This window comes from Cavia porcellus, unplaced genomic scaffold, assembly GCF_034190915.1.
Source record: "Cavia porcellus strain 051 isolate PalLab524CR breed Dunkin Hartley unplaced genomic scaffold, mCavPor4.1 scaffold_8, whole genome shotgun sequence".
NCBI classification, from domain to species: Eukaryota; Metazoa; Chordata; class Mammalia; order Rodentia; family Caviidae; genus Cavia; species Cavia porcellus.
In genome coordinates this window covers 9980401-9996133 of record NW_026947491.1, presented here as the reverse complement: position 1 = coordinate 9996133, position 15733 = coordinate 9980401, and the positions used below count along the sequence as shown (strand labels likewise).

At 47.1% G+C, this 15733-nt stretch overlaps 1 protein-coding gene across 1 annotated transcript in view; it reads right to left on the bottom strand.

The window, feature by feature from the left end:
* Window positions 1-446: 446 nt before the first annotated feature.
* LOC100715543 (ATP-dependent RNA helicase DDX1) overlaps window positions 447-15733 on the bottom strand; it is a 25822-nt gene continuing 10535 nt past the window's right edge. Inside the window, exons 11-26 of the mRNA XM_063254311.1 lie at window positions 15571-15647; window positions 15350-15464; window positions 14627-14765; window positions 12857-12917; window positions 12194-12292; window positions 11018-11107; window positions 9285-9473; window positions 8682-8733; window positions 6966-7112; window positions 4289-4380; window positions 2668-2740; window positions 2481-2553; window positions 2362-2404; window positions 1586-1681; window positions 1223-1343; window positions 447-696 (exon numbers count right to left, since the gene is read on the bottom strand). Coding sequence (XP_063110381.1) covers window positions 566-696; window positions 1223-1343; window positions 1586-1681; window positions 2362-2404; window positions 2481-2553; window positions 2668-2740; window positions 4289-4380; window positions 6966-7112; window positions 8682-8733; window positions 9285-9473; window positions 11018-11107; window positions 12194-12292; window positions 12857-12917; window positions 14627-14765; window positions 15350-15464; window positions 15571-15647 — 1598 coding nt within the window. The 3' untranslated portion in view covers window positions 447-565. The remainder of the gene's footprint in view (window positions 697-1222; window positions 1344-1585; window positions 1682-2361; window positions 2405-2480; window positions 2554-2667; window positions 2741-4288; window positions 4381-6965; window positions 7113-8681; window positions 8734-9284; window positions 9474-11017; window positions 11108-12193; window positions 12293-12856; window positions 12918-14626; window positions 14766-15349; window positions 15465-15570; window positions 15648-15733) is intronic.

Sequence of the window (15733 nt, the reverse complement as noted above, 5' to 3'; positions counted from 1 at the left end):
ACTGCCTCTCAGACTGTCTAGGCCTCGACACACCCCACGCCGCTCTCCCACCCTGGGGTCCCAAACCCCTCCTGACGAAAGCTCCTCCAGCCCTCTGAAGGATTTTAGAATGAGCCAGCAGTGGAAATGGGGTTTTATAGCGAGCACTACTCTACTGTAAAGCACAAACTAGAGTCATCGGCCGATGAAGAAGGGCTGCGGGTAAGACCAGAATGGTAAGTGAACTAAACCAGACCTTAGATACTGCATGGTTTACATGAGAAACTCAGTGTAAGCAGAGAGCAAAGTAAGACAGGTTGACAGGAAGTGGGGAGATGCACCTTTTGCAAACAGAAAGGGACCAAGAAATGGAGGAAGGAGAGGTAAGAAGATGCACCATGAGCTTATGCCGACCTAAAAGAAAGGCAAAGTGTGGAAGTGAAGTTGTGAAATAAGACACACAGCCGTGACAATGCGCTTCTTTTATTCACTGGACTCGCCTGGCAGCTCCTGACCTGCGAGGCTGGGCCAGTACCTGGCGCATGTGAGGGGAGCCACGGCAGGCGGGGTTCATGCAGACTGCCCCTCAGAAGGTCCGGAAGAGCTGGTTGGGGAGGTAGCCCAGGTGCAGGAAGGACGTCTGGGCCTCCTTCTCCAGGGCGGCCAGCTCCTGGACAGTAGGGGCCAGGATGTCTACATGGCCTTTGTAGCTTCCACCTGCGTCACACACACAAAGCACAGGGATGAGCCTGGCAGGCTTGTGGGCGACACTTGGCTGGTCCCCACTGCGACACTGCTTCCCCCAAGCATGCGCTGCGGGGCTCACCGACTCCCATAGGCCCCGTCAGTTGTCTCAATGTGAATGGAAGACAAGGCCTCGCCGACACCCCCGCCCCCACCTCCCCTCTTGCAAACTAGCGGCTTATCCTGAATCAAAAATGATAAAGGGCAAATGAGCGGGCAGCGTCCTGGGCTTGGGGACGAAACCAGGCTGCACGTAGCTCTGTGAAAGGCTGCCGCCCCTCACAATTCCAGTCACAGCTCAGGTACTTGTGTGACACAAACACTTGATGGGAAACAGCTACAGTGCTGTCCCTCACCCACTGTGCCCACACAATGGCGGCTGGAGACAGCATGGACTGCGCGCTGTGGCGGACTCTAAGGACAGACTGACACAGGACAGCCCGGGCCCACATCCCCTGAAGCCGAAGCCTACACCCACACCCGGCCGGAAAAGGCTTACCGCCAAGAGCCCTCTTCTGGCCGTAGGTAACCTTCCCATCAAATTCATCCACTGGGACCTTGATGTCGGGCTCCACCTGGGAAATGGTGCAGTTCAGGTGCTCTTCTATCTCTGAGAGCAACTGAAAAGGCAGAAAGTGAACAATCCTCAAACAGAAAGTTCATGTCGACAGAGCTGCACTTTACCAGCATTAGAGGAGACCACGAGCCCCAGAGGCTTGGTGTAGAAGTCAGCCTGCCCAGGATGCCATTTACAAGCCGCAGCTGATGGGACCAACATTCCCCTTCCCCACTCGGACAGCTGGAGAGTCCAGCTTGCCACCTACTGGGCAAGCACAGCCGAGGGCGGCGGCACTGCACTCACCTGCATCTCGTTGTACCAGATGGTACAGCCACCGTCCTCCTTAAGCCTGGTGTTGTAGCAGCCCTTGCCGCGACTGCTGCACACGTGGTACCAGACCTGCAGCGAGTAGAGAAGCGCCCGGGACGGGTAAGGGGGCCGCACACTTGGGGTCTGCTCTCTGCTTCCGGGAAGCTCTCACCCAGTACGGCACCAGGAGAACAGGCTATAAACCTCCTCCCGCCACTACTGCTGAGACGCAGCTCCCTACATGGACCTGCTGAGCTTATGGAGACTAAAAGACTTTCCTAAAACAGATGCAAGCTACAGAAAGGAGTGCTCAGCTAAAGCAAAGATGTGCAAGGCAGTACTAGAGAATGCTACCTCAAGACCTGAATCAAAAAATCAAGTAGAAATGTGCTCCATAAGAAGTTAACAAGCAAACAGGGCAAACAGGTGCACTGGAATACTTTTTTATAAACCTGCCACCATGTTAAAGCAAGTTACTTCACTCCGCACAGCCTTCTGTGGCACCACGCCAGAGCACTTAAACATTTTGTCATGAAAATAATTACATTAAAACCATTAGGAAAAAGCAGTTCGTACGGTTTTTTGGTTTTTTCCCTAAACCTCATCTTATTATTTTCTAGTCAGTAGGTACAGAGAAAAAGATGTCATACAAAGTTCACTTCTATTCCATTTGTAACTGACTCCAATTTAAATGGAAAAAACCAAAGAGCCTTCTAACGTTTGAAATCACAAGCCACACAGTGGTGACAGTAGGACACTGGAAAGATTACCTTTTCTTTTTCTGTCGCCACCAGGGAAATGGCCAGACCCATCCTGGAGGGATGAGAAGTCCTTGTCAGACACTGTTGCCAAGTGAGAAGCCTAAAGGGAAAAGGGCTAAGGGCCATACCTCTCTGCTCTTCCCACGCGGCCGATGCGGTGCACGTAGTTCTGTTTCTCATCAGGCAGGGTCACATTTATAACTAAAGTTAAAAGCAATGTCACCAAGTGCCATTAGTTTCTAAATTTTTAGGATCCATGAGGTAGCTTTACTTAGAGTGTGTAAAATTCACACTGTAGCAGGAAAGTCTTTTTACCGTAAGGAACACCATGAATATCAATCCCTCTAGCAGCGACATCTGTGCAGATCAAGAATCTTACATCTCCTTTCTAAAGAGAACAAAGGGAATGCAGTCTGTTAGGAATGAAAGCAAATATTTACCTTCCCACTATCTGACACTCCCATAACTAAATGCTCCTACCAGATAAGGTTCAGAGACCCATAATTTACTGACCAATTGTGACGTTTTTATGCATATGCATCATGACATTAAAGGTAAATACACCAATGACTGAGTAAGTCTTGTTTTTCTCTTCCTGACATCAAAGCTATTAACCCATGCTTAAACTGGTCTTTAACTTTAGACATTCTCAATCTTTAGAATTATCTTTGGCACTTCAAGAAAAAGGTAAAGGGGCTGGGGATTTAGCTCAGTGGCATAAGCACCTGCCTTGCAAGCAGGCAGTCGTGAGTTTGATCCCCAGTATCGATAAAAAGGAAAAAGACCAAAAAAAAAAAAAAAAAAAAAAAAAAAGAAAAGAAAAAAGAAAAAGGTAAGAAGAACAAAATGCATACACATAACCACTGTCTTTACTCTCAGATTAAAATAAACCTGGCCGGGTGTGGTGGCACCGAAGAGGCTGAGGCAGGAGACTGAAGTGAGTTCAAGGCCAGCCTGGACTACACAGGGAGACTCTGTCTCCAAAAAGGAGAAAATCTAGAATGTAGTTCTTTGAGGTTACATTTCCAGTGACCACAGCTGAAATCTTAGAGGAGGGCTTAAGGAGGGCCACTGGAGCTCCCCAAGAAAATACAAGCAAGGTTTGGGGGTCTTCTGCCCCACAAAAGTAACAGACTGGAGGAGGGGGGGCCAGGCTGCCCGGAGGAAAGCTGAACTGGGCTGACCACGGAGCAGGGGAAGATGCAGGGTCGCGGCGCAGTCACCACCCCTCAGTTCCCAGCAGCTCTGCCTCCCCGGCAAGGCCAAAGCTCAGTGACCCGCATGGCTGCGAGCACAGGTCTGACAGGGCCATCCCCAACAATGCCAAACAACTGCAGTGTACGGAGCACTTCGAGACCACAGTGACGATAAAATCAATCACACACATCAGTTCATTCTCTTACGTGTCAAGCCCAAAGTAGAAACACGGAGGAAAATAAAAGAGAGACAGTAGGAAAAATATCTATCTTTCGTCTACAAGTTAAGTTCTCCATAGATATTACTACAGACTTTTCAAAGCTCACTGGCCAGGCTTATCCATCCAATGGTACTTCTAAAAATCCCTACCAAAAATTTTAAACTTCCTTAAATTCAAAAAAAATTTTTTTTAAGTTTTTTTTTTTTTTTGGTCTTTTTCCTTTTTATCGGTACCGGGGATCGAACTCACGACTGCCTGCTTGCAAGGCAGGCGCTTATGCCGCTGAGCTAAATCCCCAGCCCCCAATTCAAATTCTTAATAGTGTGCTGAGAGAACACGAAACCCAGGATTTGAGTCAAACTTGCCTAATCCCTGCCATGAAGAAGATAGGCCAATCACAACAGGAATATTCTGGAATGTCTAGGTCAAGAGCTGCCTCTGCAGTAGTAACTGGCACTAAGGCTGGAACTGACTCTCCTCTTAGGTCTGAAGGAAGTGCAGACAACTGAGCGTGGGTACCTTGAATCTTTCCAAGTTCTGCTTCCTCTCGTGAGGTTTCCTGTCACCATGAAGACAAACACAGGAGAACTGATGTCCTTTCTTGTCAGGGCCTGGTGAGGAACACACTGCATGTTGGACCTTGGAAAGCAGAATGCCTGAGGCTGTCACAGAGCCAGTGAAATTCAGGCTCTGAGCTACCAGATAATTCAATGAAACCTATACCCCAATTCGCCATCGACTGTAACATCTTTCTGTCACAGGCAAAATGCCATTAAAATAAATTCTGGGGCGCAACAAAATTGCCTTTTAAATTCCTCTTCCCAGTCTGCGGGAAACATGCGCAATAAGTAGACACGCAGATCACTGCATCGCACTGCACACACCGGGAAGCTCCCTTTACACCAAGAATAAAAGATCACTCTCGGAAGAACCACCCAGGCTACAAGCCGTCACCAGGCCTGGTGCCCTTCAGGGGTCTCAGTGACGTGGGGATCCGGCTTTCACAAGAGCGCTCAGGCGCTATTGTAGAGGCCAGTGCAGCAAGGCCAGCCTTAACAGGAAGCACTGCACGCAGCTATACTAACACAGAGCAGGAACACCCAGAGTGAGGCCGGTGGGCTTCCAAAACCCCACAGAACCCGCGCACCACCGGGGGGCAGCCTGGAAGAGCGGTTCCAGTGTGAAACTGCTCTCTGCGGTGAGTCAGGCTCAGCCACATGCCGAGAATCCAAGAAAGCGGTTTTAAAGGTGCTAGCTTACGTAACACAAAAACCAGGTAAGCAGAGGTGAGAAAACAGTGAACAGAACTTCCTGGGGTGCAGAGCTGAGCTCCTCCTGAATCCTGAATTGTTTGTAAGAGCTGACGCTGCTCACAACCTGCCCAGAAGAAACCACCCCGAAGCCCTCACTGTACTGCTAGCGACCCAGCCATGTGTTTACTGGACCTGGGAAAATACTGTTCCTGTGCCATTCCCTGAGAGGAAGGTGTGACGAGGTCCTTATGTGGCGCTGAGTTCCTCTTTGAAGGTGTACACATGTGAGACAGGCAGGAGGGTGTGAGTATGCCCTCCATGATAACAGGCCTCAGCTGTTAACACATGCGTGTGTCGCTGTTTCGTGCAGGTATTTGTCAGCGTTCATGTTTTCAAAGGTGGAGCTGGAAGGTGAAGGGCTGTGCACCGCCCCCAGCTTTCGGCACAGAGACCACCTCACACTTCTTACAGCTGCCTGCCGGCCTCCCGGCCTCCCACCCTCCCACGCCTCCTCTTTGTGTTTTCGGTTCACAGGTAAAGGATCCACGTCAGCGCCCAGCTCCAGCAAGTTTGGGACCTGCTTGGCTCCTCTTCTGGGGCGGAGGCTGCACACGAGGAGCACACACACTTGAGTTCAAGTTTGCTATGCGCTGACAGTCACAGCAAGGTACAGGCCACAGGGATCACCCACAAAGGAGCCCAGTGACCTTTCTGTCCCCTCTCTTCCCACCCCGCTCTGTAGAATAATCGGACTTCTATCTGGGCTAATTAATGTGACCACTCCAGAACCTTCCAGAATCAGATTCCCCACGGTTCTCCTGCCCACCACGCTCCCGAGGTCCCCCAAGGCCACTGTGTCCCTTCGGTCCACACCGAAGAGAACCCCACAGTGCACTGCACTCTTGGCTGTGTCGTTCTCTGTTCATTTTACATGTTCTCAGTTACTATGGAAAAGCTGCTGTGACTGTTCCTGTGCACAGCTTTGCTAACACATATTTTCATTCATAAATCCAGTAAACGTGGGCTGAACTACTAGGCCATAAGACAGCAATGTTTAACTGTGTAACAGACCTTGAAACCAAAACATAACCAAAATGGTTTCATCATGTATTCTTCTCAGTGTGGCAAGAATATTCCAGTTGCTCCACATCCTTGTTAAATTGTGATTTTTACTTTAGTGGGTACAGTGGCATCGTGTCCTGACTTTACTTTGCATTTCCAGAACAACTTCCCCCTGACTCATACACTGAATATTGTAAGACGCACACGGTCAGTCATGACACCCTCACAGCAGACTGTTTCGGCACACCAGTGACCCTCCACGCTGGGCAGTAGTTTGTCTTACCACCCATGGCATCTCTTACTGACACAGCCAGGCCAACTACATTGCTAGATTAATAATCTGTTTGATCCCTTTCCTTTCACTATCTCCCTGTCCTCTGGTTTTAGGAAAGTTCCCTGTAGACATAACACGGCTCAGTGTCACCTGACACAACCCTCTGCCTTCCAGCAGATGGCGCTGTTCCAGGGAAACAGTGTTTACTCACATGTGTACAAGTTTCCCACAGGCCATCTTATTCTGTAATCCCCAACCATCCTCTTCCACTTTTCCCTCAACCTTTCTAGGGGTTTTCCCCTCAGTGTCCCTGTCCCCATTTATTGGTTTAGGACACACAGGTTCTATTAGTTACTGATTACACTTCACATTTTAGCATTAAGGACCTCATACTTCTTACAAACGACGCAAGGCCTCAGCATGCTGCAGGGCAGGCCCAGTCTCTCTATGTGGAGAATTCTCTGCTCTTCCTGGGCCTGATCTCATGCAAAGAACTCGGTGAACACAGACGCTGACAATGTGTCACTTCTGGCAGCATCGTGGGCATGCTGCTGTGAGCACCACAAAGGAGGAAAAGACCCAACATGCACCCCATGAGAAACATTACCTCCTCCCTGCTGCATGAAGTACTGCTCCAAGTTGTCACAGTCGATCTTGGTCCTGCAGAAGATGATTGCTTGATCCATCTTGTGCTCCTTGATGGCCCGGACAGTGTACTCCCCCTTCAGGACTTTGACAGCTTCAGACCACATCTCTGGAACATGAGCACCACAGTGTCAGCGACAACACCCACAGAATCTCCATCTGAGCTTTGTCACCAGCGGAGTCAGTCACACACTTGCTGCCTGACTCCTCTAAGAGTCTGCTTTCAGTGTGACAGACAAGATGCCCAGAGACAGTGACATGGTGGGTAAACGTGTTCACTCATCTCTGTTCTGCCATTTCTTAGGCTACTTTGTGGGGTTCACAAAGACAACCGCACCTCTTGCAAGCAAACGTACCCATTCCTTGGAACATACACTGTGGAGGACAAAAAGGCACAGCCACCCCAGCATCAGCTTTCCTGAGGAGTTGCTATGTTGATTCTTTTAACCTTGCTTAAAAGTAATCTACTAACTCAATCTGAACACCAGGAGATCTACAGAGGATTCCACAGGATAAAAAGCTTAACATGGAACATGGCCAGCAGCTTTCCAGTCGTCCCCTCCCCTCCCCTTCCCTCCCCTCCCCTCCTCTCCCCTCCCCTCCCCATGAGGCTGTTCCACAGCTCCTGACACTACATACAGCCTGACCTCACTCTGGTGTCTGACTGTAGCATAAGCTAAGCAAAACTTTTACAAGGAAAACACAGGAAGCAGTAAAAGCTGCAATGTTAGAAAATGCACTCCCAACAGTGAACAGCAGGTTTTGTCTGTTCTTCTCCCAGAGCAAGCGTGACTGCGCATGCACCGTGTAAACCTAGTTGGACAGGAAACTGAGCTCAAGGGAACACTCTTTGGAGTTCAGCGATCCTCATTCCAGACCCACGTCCCACACTAACCAGCAAGCTCAACCAAGGAGCAAACATAGGCTGACAATGCCCTGGGTCCACGAGGGACATCTAGCCACATGTGCAAAACCCACTGGGCTCAAGAACTGCACTTTTAGTCTTGGCACCGTCCTGGCATCCACTGCACTTTCACCAACTTTTCAAACACTGTGTGCATGAACCAAGCTGCCCTGGCTCTGTGCAGAAGGGGTCATGCTAACTTAACCTTAGGCTTTTTAGAACAGGTAACGTCGAGTGGGTGCAGTTTTGCCATAGGAGCGAGAGACAGCTCTGCAGGTGGATCACGGTAGCGGCCCAATGATGTAAATTTACTTAAGGCCACTGGGACATATGCCAAACAGCTGAACAGCAAAGCTCATGTTATGCACATTTTACCACTAAAACTCATCAGTAAACAAGGCCAGGTCACTGCTGTGCACTTTCGTGGCTGTAATTAAAGGTATTCTCGTCTACCTTTCTTCTGCAGACTGAGGGTCAGTAAAACACCTGCCCCTGGAGGAATGTGCTGGTGTCTTGGGACCCCTGAGCAGCCCCTAGTTTATGACACTTGTGAGACTGAGGCCCACTGATCTCTAGGCTCAGGAATAACCATTCCTATATGCTGAGTGCATCCGTGTTTTCCCCACTTCTTTGTGTTGGTTTTTTTCAAATTTCCTATTCTAGTTTGGCAGGTCCTCTCTCATCCTCTGTGACAGCTGATGGGCATACTCTTAACCCAGCAGGTTCATTCCCAAAGCCCCCAGCACCCTCGCTAGCTGATGGCCCAATGCCCACCTGCACTGTTGGCTCCAGGTCTCGTGTTATCTTTTGCATGGACATCATCAGTCTATCACAGGCATGGGAGAGAAATGTTAAAGAACAATGGGTTATTTTGTAAAGGAGGAATGATAAATTTGTCTTTATATTGCTTTTTAAACGTTTATTTTTAGGCAAAACCATTCTTCAGATTCAGAAAAACCCCCAATATGAACTGTAGGTCTAAGGCAGTAAGTTTTACAAGTAATACTAAAAATGCAAATGTGGTTTCCAGAATGTTGCCTAATTACAGTAATCATTTCCTTATTCCATAGAACTAAGCATAGGCCCAGTGGTTAAACAACAAATGGCCACAAGAAATGGAATCATAGGAGATTGAGGCACAGCACAGGCCCTACTAAGGTATCACCAAAAATAGAAACCATTGCCTTGGAAAGCAGATACATATAACCTTATTCATTTGTAAGAACTGTGCCAAGGATGCTGATGGAAAAATTTTATAGAGAAAAAAATGCCGCATGGAGTTGGGCTTTCCTCCTGTGCCCCGTGGAAGCCAAGTGTGTGCACTTGCTCTGTGGGGGGAGCCTGCGGGCCTGGCCAGCACTCCAGGCCAGGACTCACCCGGATGTGGTTCTTCCCCAGCCGCTCCCAGAGCCTGTCGGTCTTGGGGTTCACGGGGACCACCACATGGTGCACGGTGTCTGGAACAGAATCTTCTCCTTTTAAATCCACCCAGGTGGGAAAATGCATTATCTTCTCAGACAGCTTCTTCACATCGAAAGAATGCAAGGTAGCAGAGCAAACGATCACCTGGGAACAGGAAACCCACATTTGTAAAGGACACTGGCAGGAAAGGAGTGTTAATCAGCGGGCTGGGACAGAGACAGGTCATCCTCAAACTCGGCGGCGGCAGCAGCTCCCCGTGTGCTCTGTCAGTCCCCACACTCCAGGAAACCCATCATCTCTTCCCCGTGTCACACACAGAGATCCCAAATCACAATCCTCTAACCTTTCTCTCAAAGCCTCTCCCTACCTATTGCTTTCTAAGGAAAGAGCAGTATTTCAAGACATAATTACAGGAGGGAACTGTTTTTCAGTGTCTGCAGTTATTTTCCCTTCAAACAGTAAGCAGTACTAACAATCCAGAATATAAATGCCAACCACTCCAATGGGAAGAACTTGATCAGAGCCAATGCCTAAGTGATTTTCTTTTACTTCTAAAAGCAGCTTCTGAGAGTGTTATTTGTATGTATCAGTCTGTAACAAAATGTTTTACAAAGCAGAAATCAGAAGATAATAAATACAAAAAGCCTTGACTCTACATTAATATATAACAACCATCTCTAAGTCTTTTTTTTTTTTTAATCGGTTACCAGGGATCGAACTCACGACTGCCTGCTTGCAAGGCAGGCGTTTATGCCACTGAGCTAAATCCCCAGGCCCTAAGTCTTTTTTTTAGAGAAGAAAAAACAATGCACAAAATCTCCAAATAAGATTGTAGAAGAGTAACTGGTTAATACAGTGCATACTGTTATCTTCAAAGTAGTTGCTCACACTACAAGATACAGACAGGCTGGGGATATAGCTCAACGGCACAATCACTTGCCCGGCAAGCGCAAGGCTGTGAGTTCAAAACCCAGTTCCCCCCCACCAAAAAAGACACATGAAAAACTGATCAAACAATATAGGCACAAACCTTTCTTTCCAATGAACTAATAGTAATTAGTAGTATAACTATCTTAACTATTTTGTGTATGTACTTATTTTTCTTTTTCCCTTCCTTTTCTCCTTTCCCCCATCGCAGTTTCTCTTTCCTTTTAAACAGTTTCTTCTCATTTCACAATATTATACATTTTAAATCTTACTTACTTTTAGCTTTTTACACTAAAGAGACAATACAATGGTTACACATGGAAGTCTGATTTATTTCCCTTATCACAAGTTGCCGATTACAAGTTGCATGCATTTCCCTATAAAAGCCTCCAGTTAAGCCTTCTTTATAGCTGAGTAGTACTGCATTGTATAAAAAGACCACATCTTGGGGGCTGGGGATTTAGCTCAGTGGCACAAGTGCCTGCCTTGCAAGCAGGCAGTCGTGAGTTCAATCCCCCGGTACCGGTAAAAAGGAAAAAGACAAAAAAAAAAAAAAAAAAAAAAAAGACCACATCTTTTTATCCACTTCTTGGTTAATGGGCATTTGGGCTGTTTCCAAGGTCTGGCTATTACAAACTGCGTTGGTATAAACATGGATGCACATACATGGCTGTGGTATGATGTTTTTAATTCTTCTGGGAAAATACCCAGAAGGGCAACTGCCTACAAGTCTTGCAAGCTGTATTAGTCATCATTAGTACCTGGAGTCTTTTTCCATCAGAAGTAATCTGAGGAATCTGGCTGTGCATCCGACTTATAAAGTCAGAATAACCTTGAGAAAGAAGACCATCCTGCAGAAGAAGCAGAGAATAGTGTTTTTAACCAGCATTACTTTAAAACCTTTCTTAGGGCTGGGGTTTAACTTAGGGGTAGAGCACTTGCCTATACGTGCAAGGCCCGGTTTAGTCCCCAGTGCTGAAGGAAAAACACTTCCTTTTTTAAATGAAATTGACATCCAAGATAATAAAACTAATTCATGTATTTCAAAAGGATTATTTTTTAGAGGGTATTAACAGACACAGGTACCAATTCAACTTTTGGGCCCGTTGTAATTAAAACATAAAAAGGTACAATAAACAATCCAAAACCATACTCCAGTGTTCTAGGATTAACACAAGAGTTAATACTTACTAATAAATGCCCTAAGATTAAGAGTAACTTGAAAATTAAAAAACTTCAGTGCTAGGAAACTAGTTCAACCTATCTTGAAAACAATTTGGAAGCCGATCACAAAAGATTCACACACAGTTGTGCCCTATCAAGTCTGCATTTTGTAACCCGACATAAAGAAATAATTTGTAGTAAGAAATAATTCGTATGTGAAAGTAATTTATGTACAAAGTCAACTATTTGGAGGAAAAATCAGACCTATCTACATATCTAGTCAGAGCAGTTGAGTAAGCCAGGAAGCATCCATGTAACAGGTCGTTAGCCTCCAGGTTCACAAATAATGACAAAAAAGTTATGGGATTTTATTTCAATGCTATATCCAGGGGGCACTGGTTCTAGACTCCTGATTCCAAACTCCACCAGGCTCACAGCCCTTACAACGGCAGTATCTGCACCAAGCCGTGCAGGTCCTATCCAAGGTTCCGCATTTCCAGATTCCTTGAAGTGCCCATGCTGTGTGGACGCCAGGTGCTGTGTCATTTAGGGGAAATGACAAGGAGAAGGTCAGGACAGGAAGTGGGATGCACAGCTTAAAGGGCACTCAGTACTCGTGTCGGTACAAAGCAGCATGAACCTAACTGAGCTAGTATCAGTAGGAATCTCCAATCGTGGGACCAGGACCTAGTTACGGTTTTCTTCACTTTACAATGTTTCCCTCAGAAAATATAAGCAAACTTTTCTGAAAGCGTGGCTGTGTTTCAACATACTGCTTCGTCCAGGACCAGGAACCGGACTTGAGACAGGTTCAGCTTTCCAGTTGACACCAAGTCATCCAGCCTTCCCGGAGTTCCTACGACAATATCCACCTGCAAATGGCAGAGGCACTCCATGGGAACTGTGGTGCTGGCTCGGCAACCACTGGCTGTCCACCTAGGACATGCCTCCTACCGGTTAGAAGTCAGTGCTCAACGTATGAAAAAGGACTAGAGATAATGCCATACAGTAAGCCTGTGTTTGGTTTAAATCAACAGGAGATATTTTAGCAATTAGGTTTGGACAACCTTAACTGTTATGCACAGTCTAATAAATACAATTTCTACCAACCAAAAAATCAGATGAGTTTATAGGAATTCTGAACTAAGCCAGGACTCAAATCTGAATCCCACCACTCCTAAGCTATGTGGCCCTGACTTACCACCTATCAATTGTCTGCTCTGTTAAACAGTGTGATAATTCAAACCAGGCACACAGAGCCTGTGTCTAGTGTGCTAAGTGCCCGATATACACAGTTATTACACACTTGATTACTCCTAGAAAAAAAGGACCTACACTGACAAGGGATGACCCAGGACACTCTTTTTTTAAGAATTGGAAGTACTCCCCGGTACCGATAAAAAGATTTAAAAAAAAGAACTGGAAGTACAACTTACCCCGTTTTCCAAAACAGAGAGCTGGTCCCGTGCGGCAACCCCTCCAATTATGAGAAGCTCCCTGAAAGAAAACACCAGACAATGATCACAACACTGACGTCTGTGTTCCAGTTTGGATCTAAAATGTCCTCCAGTGTCTCCTGTGTCTACTGTGTGGAAAGTGATAGGTCATGGGGCACCGTGCTCATGGGTGGATCCACTGCAGAGGAGTTCAGGGTTGACTGTGCTGCGGGAGGCACGGCCTGGTGGGAGACGGTCACTGGGGTGTGACCTGGAAGGATGTGTTCCTGTCCCTACTCCTCTGTGCTCTGTTTTGGTCACCATGATGGGAGCTGCATTTCTCCACCTTCTCCACCTGCAGCAGAGCAGCTGACTGGGCTGACTCCAACAGCCACGGAGTTGTGGGTGCTGGGTATCGTGTCCCAGCAATGTGGGGGTAACCCAGATGGCCTGCTCTACACTGCTGGGTCATCAACCACATCTTTCCAGTGGAAACCAAGGTTAAGTAAATCACTGAGAAAGAATCTGAATTAAGCTGCGGGAAGGCTCGAACAGCTCTTCATTCCCAGCAGCCACGCCAAGCACATCACTAGAAAGTGTAGGAAGTGCCAAACAGAGAAAGCTAGTCCCCCCCCACGCCTTCCACGTCAAGCTAACTCAAAGTCCTCTGACCCTGGCTTCCATCTACTCTGATGGGCACACTTGAATAAGCATCACGTATCTCTGAAAGAGCAGGTGGCAGTCCATTTAAAAGGCCATCTTGCCAGACATGGTGGCACACACCTGTCATCTCAGCACTCGGGAGGCAGAGGCAGGAGGATCATTTTCAGTTCGAGACCAGCCTGGGCTACAACCGGAGCTCAAGGCCAGCCTGAACTGCATAGTGAGACCCTACCTCAAAAGACAAAAAAAAAAAAAAAAAAAAAGGACAGCAAGCCTTCTCCATGACCACGCCTGGGACTTGAAGGAGGACATGAAAGAAAAATCGCTTTTCTCAGAAAGCACTCAGATGTCATCAGACTCTTCCTCACTTCACCAGTGGGTGCTGGGACAAATGGAATCGCACATGAGCAAGACTGAGCGCAACCCCTTTTCAAACCAGGCGCAGAAACTCCCTGCCTGTGAGCCAAGGCTTCCAAACTAAAACTCACAGGAGACTCTGGTTCAGGCAAAGCCCTTCTGAGAAAGACCAAAACCAGCAGCTGAAGAAACAGATAAACAGTAGTTCCAGGAAATCAAGCCCGTCAAAGGACAAGATTTAGAATGGGAGAAAACAGAAGTCACGGAACGGGAAAAAACACTTGAGTTCTCCAGTGAGTCTTCCATGGAAACAGAGCAGTGTGTCCTAGGTAGATTAAGTGATAACACTAATCTGAGACAGAATGAAACACTCCCTTTAAAAATCTAATTGTTATTCAAATGACGTTTAACTTCATGTAAGAGATGCAAGGGAAAAAAAAACACAATTTGATTGTCTTAAAATTACTTAACAAATACAGCTTTGTTTTTTGCTTTTTTGAGAAAGTATCTTGTTAAAGTCATTCAGGCTGGCTTTGCACTCACTACGTAGCCAAAGCTGCCTTCAAACTCAAAATGATCTCCTGCCTCAGCCTCCCGAGTGCTGGGATTACAGGTGTACACTACCACACCTGGTACATAGAATTCCTATCCACTGCAGTTCAGTGAATTTACACACTTACATGTGCGTGTTACATGACTGAATGGCCACCTCATTTTTCAACAGACATCTGAGCACAGAGGAAGATGTACCTTAATTTAGGGTTATCAACGTATTTCTTAAACTGCTTGACATTATTCAAAGTTTGCTCAGCGAGCTCCCGGGAAGGTTCAACGATGAGTGCCTTTGGAGCGTTGGGGAGAAACTTCGTCTGTGTCACCTGTGCATTACCTAGGGTGAGCAAAAAACCAGAACTCATTTAATCACACTGGCAATGGTAAAATGGGAACACAAAGGTTCCAAGATCAAACTGTTAATACTATCAAAAAGGAAGGGGGTAGTCAAACAAAATAAAAGAGTTAGAAATCCTCAAAGGAGATGAAATTCCTCTAAATTAAATCTACTTGGAATAATGCAAGTGATCAGCACATCTGTAAAAATGACTGTTTTGTTTTGGCATATCCTACTAGCTAGGAAACGTAAGTAACTAAACGGGCAACAGGACGGGACAGACTGCCTGCTTCCATGTGAAGCTGCTCGGGTCTTAACCCAGTTCTGCTCTACCGCCCACTGCTCCGACCTCTGGTCGGTCACCCAGGCCCTATTCCTGAGGCTTCCTGTCCACAAGGCGGGAAGAGGCAGCTGTGTGTCACGTTCTCTATGACCTCCATGTGACTGAGACGTGTCCAGTGCCCACCCAGAAACCCAGAGCTTATAAACTAGGCCAGGAGCTGATGGCCCTGCACCACCAGGAAGCCTGCTCCCTGGGGTCTCCCCTTGTCCGTTCCAGAGCCCTACATCCTCCCATGGGACACCTGTGTGCTGTGACTTGACGATGTAACTCTCTGGGGCCTTGCAAAGAGCAACAAATCCATCTTTGGGTGGAAACTTGAAGTCTTCTTCACCAAAGTTAAATTTCAGCTCAGCATTCTAGCATTGAACACAGAAGAAAATGCAAATTCTTGATCTGGCAGCAAACAGCCCAACCCAACCAAAGGATGACCACACACCTCAGGGTGCCAAGCCTCAGAATTACCTTCAGAACACAGGCAGGAAAGAGGGCCTGGTTTTTCATGTGTGCGGGGATTTCAAAGGCCAGCCCCAGGTCTTTTCCTAGTGAAAAGAAAACAGAAGCTGAGACAGCCAGGCAAGGACTGCCACACACACACACACACACACACACACACACACACACACAC